Source organism: Sciurus carolinensis, chromosome 8 (assembly GCF_902686445.1).
Source record: "Sciurus carolinensis chromosome 8, mSciCar1.2, whole genome shotgun sequence".
Taxonomy (NCBI): domain Eukaryota; kingdom Metazoa; phylum Chordata; class Mammalia; order Rodentia; family Sciuridae; genus Sciurus; species Sciurus carolinensis.
The window spans coordinates 106,016,978-106,029,126 of NC_062220.1; the positions used below are offsets into that span (position 1 = coordinate 106,016,978).

At 34.8% G+C, this 12,149-nt stretch overlaps 1 protein-coding gene across 1 annotated transcript in view; it reads left to right on the plus strand.

Moving 5' to 3' along the window:
• Positions 1-12,149, plus strand: part of Abca13 (ATP binding cassette subfamily A member 13) — a 475,698-nt gene that overhangs the window by 365,867 nt on the left and 97,682 nt on the right. Inside the window, 2 exon segments of the mRNA XM_047562044.1 lie at positions 3,694-3,886; positions 6,770-6,879. Of these exon segments, the coding sequence (XP_047418000.1) occupies positions 3,694-3,886; positions 6,770-6,879 (303 nt within the window).

The following is a 12,149-nucleotide window of genomic DNA, read 5'->3' on the forward strand; positions in this document are numbered from 1 at the left end:
GTCTCTGTATTTTCCACTTTGAAATTACTCAATTTCCCTGTTACTTTGTAGTTCTTCAGGTGAATTTGGTTGATACCATAAAGTAATTTATTTTATGACTAAATGTTATTAACTCTTGGAAACAGGAAGGTATGGAAATTCAGTAGAGATAACTGCATGGCCTTTGACCAATCCAGTTCCTTCTGTTGCTGTAGTCTTATCTTTGTTAAGTCAGAATACAAGTCAGTGCCACGCACAGATTTTATAGATGTGTAGACACGTAATATGGTTTATATAATGCACACACATGAACACACATACACATATACCTATTTTTGCAAAGAAGTTTAGATTATTGTCAGATTTGAAATTATTGTCATATTTGAAATACATAGGGAAGAAATGTGCTTTCTTGTGCAAGGTCCTCAATGATGTATCTCCTCCTCTGTGACCTGAATCCATTGACCTGCTCTTTCCAAGTGCTATTTCCCTCTGACTTCTGTCTAAGGGAGGGATTCATTTTAGAGAAATTGTTAAGACCCTGTTACTGGAGAATCTATTAAAATTTAAAGGCTAACATAATTAATTTTATGGTGATTTTCATATATATGTGTTTTCCTTGTCAGTCATTTCATAATGCATTTCATCCTATATCCCATTTAAACTGCTAACTAGAGAACCATTTTGAATACAAGTTCAAAGCTCTTTTGAATTTGGCCATAATCACTCTGGAATCTGCAGATTTGCAAAAGCTAACTGAATTTGAAGTAGAAATCTGAGTGCCTTACAAACACAATTGGTGCTATGATATCCTTTAGCAGTATGATCTGTTTTAAAACCTGTAATACAGACTCCCCTTTGGCAGAATTTCAGGGTTCTTCATCTTCCTGTATTATCAAAAGATTTTTCTTTAAAGAAAAGACATTCTGGGATATGGCTCAGTGGTAGAGCACTTGCCTAATGTGTGAAACTGTGGGTTCCATTCACACACACACACACACACACACACACACACACACACCCAAAGATCTTTTGTAGAGTATAAGAATTGGTTGAATCACATTTTAGAATTTTGTCTTAAGTTGGGCCCAGTGAGACAAACCTGTAATCCCAGCAACCTGGGAGACTGAGGCAAGAGAATTGCAAGTTCAAATCCAGCCTCAGCAACTTAGTGAGACCTTAAGCAATTTAGAAAGACCCTGAGTGAAAATTAAAAAAAAAAAGAATTTTGTCTTTAATATTCACAGTAGATAGTCAGTTTTGTTGTTCTATGCCTGCATAAAGGTCACAGAGCAAAGAAATTTAATCTAATTTAGACAGCAGTTGTTTGATGCTCCTTAGTATATAACTGTCAAAATAATTCAATGACTGAGATGTAGTCATTTTTGTCATTTAAATCCAGGTCCAAGGGGGCCACTAATCATTCTTTAAAAGGTAAAGTCCAAGGGTCTTAGCAAACACCCCTAGCTCTGGTGCTCTTGCTTGGTAAAGCTATCTGTGGTCTTTCTCCATCACCACCGAGATGTTTGCTTCAGATTATCTGCACCTGTCTGACTTCACATCCAACACCTCTTCCCGTCTCTGCTCTAGATCCTGGACTGGTCTGATCCTTCTCAACATTTCTGTAACATCCTTTTTATCTACAGGGATGCCTCTGTAATATTCACATGTCAATCATCTCTGCTTGAGCATAAGTCTACTCATATAGGAAAATCATACATGTCATAGTTAAATCTTGGAAGAGAATAAAACTGTGCCCTCTGCATAGGAACAGAATAGACCTTGCTTTCCCTAGCCCGAGCAATGCATCTATCACCAGAGACTGGTGCTAGACAAATGAGAGTGGAGCTCACCTCACTGCTATCATTCTCTAACCTACCCTGGCTCCATCCTGCAGCCCTGTGCTGGTCTTTGGTTTTCTGCTAAGAATTCAAATCTCCATTAGCATCCAGCTGTAGCCCAACACCATCCAGGCTGGGTGAGTTTGGGGAGTTCTTTCCTGTCTGGAGATGGGCTGTGCTCTCTGTATCCTTTGTGCGGGCTGAGTCAGAATAGTCATGTGGTCCTGATATTTGGTATGCTGAGCATCTGCAAATTTCTGCTACATCTAGTGTCCATTTGGATCCTTCTCCTTTGATAAAGACACCATTTATTGTGATTTTCAGTTGGAAGAGTCTGCATTGCTGAATGCAGCTGGATAAATTAGGATCATGAATTGTTAGAAGGAGGCCCATTAAAAAGTAACTTTGGTCACTTGTTCTCCATTCGCCAGAATTAGTTGTGAAGATTAAGCAGTTGTGCACATCTGGGTCCCTTCCTGGTACCCTGAGATAAGCAACTCTGAGTTGAAACCCAGGAGGTATTTATAAAGTACCCCAGGTTATGTGGAGAGCATTGGAGACAGGAAGGCATAATGATAACCTGATCTGTTAGAGTAAGAAAAGACCTTTGCAAGGCAAGCCAACGTGAAAGGTCAAGAAACATACCTTTATCTGGGACAGGGAAATGACATTCAAGCAGGAAAGTCTATAATTTGGTGGATTTTTACAAATTGTACACATGCATGTAATCCTCTCTCAGATTAATAAATTGAGTACGTTTAACATCTTTGATACTCCTTCCTCACCCTAAGCCAATCAATAATCGCCCTCTGAGTAACTGCTGTTCTTATTTTTATCTGCATTTGATTCATTTTACATGCTTTGAAATGTTTTATAAGTGATATAATATACACTTGTGAGTGTCTAGCTATCAATCATCAAAGGTGAGTGTGGAATAAATTATATTTTTGCCAAAAGGTGATTTTCAGGCATGAAAAAATAATGCAGAGAAAGGAATTAAGATGACTAAGGACTGGCAGTATCCAGTCCTTTAGTTTTAATAGCTTCTTATTTTAAAATACTTTGAGAATTGCAAGAAGTTGCAAAATTAAGCTCCTATTACTTTTTACCCATTTTCCTCCCTGATAACATGATAACATATTCCATAAAAATATTGTACTGTGAAATCCAGGAAATTGATGTTAGTATAATATTTACTCAGTGGTCTGTACCTATTTAATCATTAAAATGTAGGTAAGCATACTACAGTTTACAGGGGAAATTGAAATTTACTTGAAAGTTAAAATGCATCAGATTGAAAATCATAAAGAAAAGAGAACAGCATAGATTTAGAGAGAAACAGTTAGAATTGATAATTAAATTTTTATTCATCTGGAAAATACATATTGAACACTTTTTACAAGATGCTGTATGATGTGCTGGCAATACAATCCTTTTATACAATCCAACTTACACTATGAACTTACAGTATTTGGATACCTTTATATGTAATTTATTTCATTAAATGGGCTATTTCCTAAAATTACCCTTAAATATTGCTACCTTATATTATCTTCCGAGAGCATTTTGGGTTTTTTTTTTTTTTTTTTTGCATTTAGTGTAAGGTCTGGAATGACTTTATTATTTATAAAATTAAAAGCTATCACTAGCTGAGCATTAATCTATTTCAGTATCTTTTAGCAATATGTATATTTTCTTCAAATTAGGGAAAGAAAATTAACTCTTTCTGGGAGTCAGTAAGCAAGATGTCAGGACTAAGGTGTTTTGGATGAAGCTGATGCACTGAAGGCACTCTCTCATGTTCATGATCTCTCTGATAGAATATTCAGCATAATTTCCTAGGTGTGAATTGACTCTGACTTTATCTTTCCAGGGGTCACTCTACTCTTCAAGGCACAGTCAAGTCTTTGAAGGATATAGATGTCGAAAAAGAGCAAATGAGGGTGCTTGAAGGAAGGACCAGTGGAGACATCCTTGTGTTAAAGAGCCTCAGTAAATGTTATGGAAGGTTTTTTAAGAAGACTACTGCTGTGCAAGATATTAGTTTAGGCATACCAAGAGGAGAGGTAGCAAAGCTTCCCTTTTTACCCTTTTCTATTGTGAACCTGTGTAATTCTAATTGCTGACCTGGTTGTGGTGTTCTCAAAGTAGCTGGAATCATAGCTATATATAGACCGAATTTCAGGAATTTTCACAGAGTCATAGGAGAAGAACTGAAAAGAGGATTCATTGGCTCTTTCCATATTGAAACCACTGTTGATTGATAAAAATTGTTTTACCTTATTTATTTTTTTAAATTTCATGTTACTCAGTAGTTTTAAGTTTGGTTTGGACTGTGGGATGTCTTTTTAAAATTTTTTAGTTGTAGCAGGACACAATACCTTTGTTTTATTTGCTTATTTTTATGCAGTGCTGAGGATTGAACCCAGTGCCTCACATGTGTTAGGCAAGCACCCTACCACTGAGCTACACTCCCAGTTCTGGGACATCTTTTTATTAAGTAAAAACATATTATAGTTAATTAAGGAAACTGTTTTTACCTCTTTTTTGGACTTCAATACTCTTTAAGTGTACAGTTAAGTCCAACTAGTAAAATGCTACTCTGAAAAGCCAAAGAATATTCATACACCATAGTAATAGCTGGGAAAAATTTTCACAGCTATGGCATTAATTCTAGGAGAAATCTTTAATCACAACTGACAGAAGCCATATAAATTGTTCCTGATTTGTACTTAATGCATAAAGGGAAATCAATTCTGGAAATGATTACCTTTAATTAACAGTTAAAAATAAAAGAGCACCTTGCATGCATATTGTTCCAAGCTCCTGAGAATTTCAAAGTAGGCTATATTGTTATCTGATTGGCATCCATTCCCTGCCTGTGAGAGGAGAGTAGACATTTCAGATATGAGTGTGCTGAGGAGGAAAGAGGCAAAGAGAACAGTCTAAAGCATTCTGGGAATATCATTATATCAAACACTGATTTCTGGTAGAAAAGGAAAAATAGTAAGGATAAGTTTATTCTTAGCTATTCTTTCTACTGCTTTAAGACTGGTTCTATAGTCTGATCTATTTTATTTGAATATTTTTCACCCTTGTCTTGAAATCAATTGAAATTAATTAAAATCAATATTAATTTGCTACTACCTCTCTATGGTAGGTTTAGGTTAAGGAGTAAGTTAAAAACTTGAAAATCTTCATAAGATTCATATCTGAATGATATGAGATACCATTTAAATTTGAGTTTTGTGTTAGTCAACTTTTTGTTACTGCAATGAAACAGGGGAGACAACTTATAAGAGTGGAAAGGTTTATTTGGGCTCAAAGTTCTTTTGGTTTCAGTCTGACTCAGTGGCCCCTTACTGAGGGTCTATGTTGACTTATTACTTCATGGCAGAAGTACATAGAGAAGGAAGATCATTCAACTCATGGCCATGTGTAAAAGAAAGAGGAATAGAAGGGGACAGGGTCCCAACATCCTCTTCAAAGGCATACCCTCAATGATCTGAAACTGTCCACAAGGCTCCACCTCCACCTCTTCACAATAGCCCCAAGAACTGGAGACCAAACCTTCAACCCATAGGCTTTTGGAGACATTCAAGATGTGAACTTACAAGTTTTATATTCTAAACTTTTATGAGCATCACAGTTTAGTCACCCAGATGAGAAGTACTTTGTAAGAGCCTTCAAAAAATAGAGATGACTGAGATATGCCCCTGTCCCTCTAAGAATAAATAACTGGGTAGGAAACCAGAGATCATAAACACACACATTATTATACAAAGCATAAGCTTTGTCCCAAGGCAGGATAGGATTAGAAGGTGTATGAGTGGTAATGTCTGCAGTGCTTTATATCCAGAGAGAGTGCAAGGAGAGTGGAAGGAACGTTGTGTGGGCAGAGCTTTATTTCAAAGCTATTTTATGGCTAAGCCTTTGAACAGAGATGTCATTTAGTTAGACTGGTAGTGGTATGCCTTGCAGCACCCAGCCTCAGGTATGGCCTGACAGACATCAGTGACATGGGGCAGGACTGGACTGAGATGAAACCGTATTTCAGATGTGGGTAATTGGAAAAAACTTGGTAACTGAAGCAGGTGGCAACTCAGTGGGGCAGTGGCATTCAGGGGCCCAAAATAGAGTTACGTGATAGCTGGATATGGCATGCTGACAGAAATTCCAGAAGCAGTCACTTTCTAAGATCCCAGGAGCCAGGAAGCCAGTATATGAATAGATAGAATCATCTATGCATCCAAAAACAATTGTCTTGGAAGGAGATTGGCAAGAAATAAGATTCTCAGGCTCCATGATGGATTCTCAGGCAGAGTATACCTGGAGGTAAAGACAGATAATACATCTAGAAAAGAAACCAGAAGGCCAGTTTTCACGTGGAATATATGACAGGATTGGACCAAGAACTAAGTTGACTGAGTGTTAGATTATATACCTGAGGGTCATCTTCTGAATGTCAGGATTTGCACTGAACTAGGAATGAATTTATAGCCTCTTCAAGACTCTTCAAGGAGCTTTAAGCAATATAAATACCGAGAGTAGAAGATGAAATATTTTTAAAAGGTATTTAAAAATATACGGAATATTTAAAATATACAAAAATGTAGACCAAGAGCATAATTATTACTACAAAGATGTGACTTTCAAAGGCTATTATCTCTGCATAATTCGGGGTTAACTGGCATTTACTTCTCATTCTCTTAAGTTTTCCATGTATAAATTTATTTGTCTCTAAGTGAATGCTGTAGGTTTTGTACTACTCAAGTGCTGTGATGATTTTGAAAGTACTTTGTAATCCATAAAGTACTTTATAATGTGTGATTCTTTAAAATGTACAAATACCACACATCAACAATGTCAATTCAAAGTAGGCTCAAAATGCTTTGCATGCCATTGTCATTGTTTTTAACCTGTTTTATTTAACTTCATTTTTTCCTTAGTGCTTTGGACTTCTAGGGGTGAATGGAGCTGGGAAGAGCACTACGTTCAAAGTTCTGAATGGTGAAGTTCCTCCAAGTTCAGGACATGCTGTGGTCAGAACTCCCACGGGGTAAGATCAAGATTTAATCATTTTGTTGCGCTGCTTAGAAAACCCCCACATTATTTCTGCCCTGTGTTATACAGTTTGAAAACACAATTTTCCTCCAAATTTATCTTCAAATCACCACTTCTCCAAAACGGTAAGGGTATCTGAAATGTGAATGGAGTTCAATCCTGGTAGACAGAGCAAAGGGTCAAGAGGTATTGTCACAAAGCAGCTGAGGGCAGACATCTCTGAGAGGCACCAGGCTGCATTTGAGATGATGTACTCAGGTGAGCAGAAAATAGTCAAGGGTTGATTCTTCTTGCATCTTCCATTGATAAACCTTCAAATGTCCCCACTAGTCAGAGTGATCACAAGGTGCCAGATGGTTTCCCTCTCTTTGCCACCCAGGACCTTGTCTTTCAGGGAATTCTTATAACTTTGGGCTGGGAGCAGTGGACACATTAAAAACTCAAACAGCAGCTTTCTGGGGGAGTGAGGAAGGTATTAATATACCTTCTCTATACAAACATGAGGTCCCTGGGTACCCTGCACACCCAGAAACTGTGCCAGTCCAGCTGAGCTGTATGGGCTCAGACAACACACACACACACACACACACACACACACACACACACACACACACACAGAGTTATTCCTGCATGCCATTCAGAATTAGGCCCATTAGGCCCTTGCACTCCTTTTCTTGTAGCACCTGATTTTGTAATTCCTTTTGAACTATGTGCTCAGTTAGAAGATTTTCCTCTGAGATCTGGGAACTTTGCTCCTCTTTCTGCAGGTGTATGTGTGGTGGTATGTCTTCCTCTTTCCTGAGCTATAATCAGGACTAATATTTGTGGTTTTTCTCTCTTCTACAAAGTGAGATTCCCTGCTTTCCAATTTTTTCTAGCTGGATTTGCTACTTGATTCCTGTTCTAAATTTGTCTTAACAGGAAACTTGTTCAATATCAGAGTGAACTCTTCATACTTTTAACTTCACAGCTCTTTTCTAGCTGCTCCTTCTCCACAAGCCACCCATTTGTACCCCCTGTGGATGTCCCCATATCCTAGTCTGTGTTCAATACTGTGTTGTAAGATCCCAGACATAGGACTTTTTTTATTTTCCTACTATAGCAAACTCACTGTAACTTAGTGATACATTTCAAGTTCTGTCTTTGAAATTACTAAACAAAAGCTGTTTTGTTGTGCATTCTCTGAAGGTCATTATATGACTATCTAACCAAGTTATCATGACCTTATTTGATTTCATAATCTGTTTACTGGGGATCAGAGAATCATTTTTACATAGATTTGGAGAAAATGTGCTTTATATTTTTATTTTTGTGTATGGCTTCAGATAAAGTAATTGAAAAAGAAATTGTTCAGAAATATCATCACCCATCAATTAGGTACTTCTTCAACTCAACAAATATTCATTGTCTACCTGTGATGTGTCATGTACCAGGAGGACGAAAATTTTCCCTAAAATCCATTGTTGATATTTGCATGTCTCCTGTCAGTTTAATTTAAAGACTTATACACATCTGTGTGTTTACATCTAATTTTATATATTTTATGGTGTCTGCTTATGTGTGTATAAGTGTGGTTATTTATGTGGTAGAGTTATACATGCTTCCAATTCAGATATGATTTGAAAGATTGTTTTATTTTACTTACACATTTTATAATCTACTTCTATAATTATGATTAAAAGTTTTTTTAAGTTGATAGGCATGCAATATCCCTTTTATTTGCTCTCTATTGATTCTGTATGAACTTGATCTTGCCTTCCCCATATATTTTTGTTACATATGTTTACTTTCTGTCAATTGCAGTTATATCCTTTGACCTTTTGTCTCCATTGTTACTTTTTGTTCCTCATGAATATAGGAATTCATTACATACTCTGCTGAAATCTAATATTTTGCATGTTGTCTTTTTCTTTTTTGGGGTTCCGGTTATTGAACCCAGGGTCAATTAACCACTGAGCCACTTTTTATCCCCAGTACTTTTTTTCTTACCATTTTAAAAAATTTGTTTTAATTAGTTATACATGATAGTTACATTATATAACATTATATAACATATATATTATATACATTATATATATGTATATAATACATGATAGTTATATTTCTAGTATAGTAGAAATGTAATTTTATTTTTTTTCCTTATTGATATCTAAAATAGTTTCTCAAAAAACAAAACAAAACAAAACAAAAAAAACTTTGTCCATCATTTGGAAGCAGTTCTATTGTGTACCAAGATCTCATATTGGGCATTTGGTTTCAAGTTCTCTTGTTTTATGATGCATTCTAGTGTAGGGGAGAAACAGATCTCTGCCCTTCTCTCCCTTGGTTCTTACATGGGTTCTTTGGCTGAGTCTAGGAACCATATTAACACAAGGAAGATCAACAAGAGAAAAGAAAACAAGTTTTATTAATTTTATGTGTACAGAGGGATCTGTAGAAAATTATGAAGTCTGATGAATTGGCCAAGAAAATACCTTTGAACATTTTAGACAAAGAATGATGAATTTGTGAATGAATGACAGGACAAAAGGATCTCTGGCATAGGGAGTTGAGTTCTAGGGATTCACTAAGAGACTCATGGGGTTGTAAAACCTCGTGGAAGATTAGAGTTGCAGCCATACATTTATTTATTCAGGCTCATTACAATCCCAAAGTCCTATCTTTGAATATAGAAGCTTCTTTCTTGCCCTGATATAGGGAAGACATCTTTATGGCTTGATGCATGTAGGAAAAGATAGGCCACAAAACTTTTACTGCAGTTATAATTTCTCAGGTGATTTCAGTTTGAAATAACCAATATACCAATTCAGCATATTTTGGGATGGTGTATCCTGAACTACTCTAGTAGACTGAATTACTTGGTGCTTCTCCTAGTTCATTTTTAGAATCGCTTGGAATATTTGGGGGACTTTTTATATTGCATATTGTTTTAAGAATGTAATAGACTGCATAAAAATCACAGTAGTTGATTGCAAATCAATATTTTGGCTATAATTACATCAAGTTTATGTGATAATTTGAGGAAATACAACATCTTTATGATATTTTGTCTACCTTTTCTTTGATGATGATTTGTATTAATACTTGGACCATTTTCAGAACATCATTTCATTATGTTTTGAAATTTGCCTTTAAAGTCCTTGCATATCTGTTTTTAATTATTCATCCAGATAAATTTTGCTTCATCAGGAGGTAATTCATCTCTTATTCCTTTTTTACTTTTTCTTTTCCTTTAACTTTTTTTTTTTTTTGTTGTTGTTGTTAGATTTTCTTCTGGCTTGAAATTTTCCTAGCTAACATTACTAGTGACTTTATGGGGTTTTGCTTTTGCCCTTTCTCTACCCTTTTGGATGCCACCTCCTGTCTGGCATTTTTATAGTATCTTTAACCATTTATTCCATTTCATGGATCTTTGGTATAGAACCAGGCCTTCGATTGACAGCTTGAGTCTTCATCTCACAAATACATATGGAGAAGAGCTAGTTCCCATTCACTGGTAGCTTGTTTTGATTCTTCCCTGCCAATGCAGCCTGAAAGGTGAGCAGTTTCCTAGTAACCATTGACAGCTTTGCCCAGTCTCTTTCAGTAAGAGGTGGGACTCTGCCCTAACAGGAGACCCAAGTAATTACATAATGAACCTGATTTTGTTCCCTCACAACACATGTCATGAAGAACTTTTTGCCCCCATTACCTTGTAGGGGCCAAATTTGTAGCTACTTCATGGAATTCAAACATAGTACCCAACCACTAGTGGTTTTAGACCCTGATTCTAGCTTTCTGTTCTGTTTTGCATCCACAAAGATGTTTATTTTTTATTGTGATTATTTCTTTTAAGCACTAGTTATGAAGAAATGAAGAAAATAAAAGTCCATTACTCATAGTTTTGGGGTGTAGAGGAAGAAATTGAAAATATTGTGTCAGTAATTCCCCAACGGAATTTTAATTGACTTTGTATTGCATTTGTGGATTGATTTGGAATGAACTAACATTTCGACAATATTGTGCTTTGCTGTTCCATAAAATTTGTACATTTGCTAAAGTAAATAGAATTTATTTTTAAAAATAGATTTAAAAATCATTCTTTATATTCTATCTAGAATACGCCTTTGACAGTAATTAATGAAATATTTGTCTCCTTTATCTCTACAGTAGAGATTTCCTGATTCAGTTCTTCTAGAATTTCCAGAACAATGTTAAATGACAATGCATTTTATTTCTCATTTAATAGTTACATTTCTATTTACTAAATATAATGGTTTGAAAATTATGTACATACTGTTCATCATCTAAAATAAATATTATTTTTCAATTTTATTAATTTTCTTAGGAGTAATAGCTTAAATTTATCATCTTAGTATTTATACACATTAACATATTTTATAGTTATTTTTTATATATTTGTTATAAAGGCAATATTTTTCAGTATTTATCTGTACATACCCTTCTACAATAAATTTTATTTATTAGAAGTTTTATTTACTTATTAGGAACTTGTATTTATTTTCTCTTTTTATGTCTGCATATTTGTATTTTATTTCTATCAAATTATCTTAATATTTTCTTCTGACTTTTTTACTTTGAAAAATCTGAAATACTGAATTTCTTAGTAATTAAATGTTTTAATTTATTTTTTAAACTATCAAAAACCACTCTTCAAATTTGTTTTTCAAATTTTAATCTTCTTTGTATAGCATTATCTGGATCATAAAACTATAATATGATATGATTGCTATTATTCTGTAATGAAATGTGGCTTCAATTTTGTATTTTTCTCAAAATTTTCACTCAATATTTTTTGTGTAATATTTTAAAAAATATTTTAAAAATATTTTGGAAGTATCATTTGCATACAAAAAAGAATACATTTTATAAAATGAATAAACTTATATAATCAGTACTACCCTCAAGAAACAGAAGAAAACTCACTCCATAAATGCCTTCCCATCACTTCTCATCAAGGGTAATTCCTATTTTGATGTATTTATTTATTTACTTATTTATTTATTTTAACCCTTTTATTATTAGATTATAATTATGTATACTAGAGCTGTTCATTTTGATATATTCATAAATATATATAATGCAATTTGCTCCATTTCAGTGCCCAGTATTTCCCTATTCCCCTCATCTTCCCTTGCCTTGATTCATGTCCTCTTCTCTATGGTCTTCCTTCTATTTATTTGTTTATTTATTTAAATTTGTGAATTAGGCATAAAGTGGAATTTAGTGTGGTATTCTTTATACATGTACATAACATAATTTGGT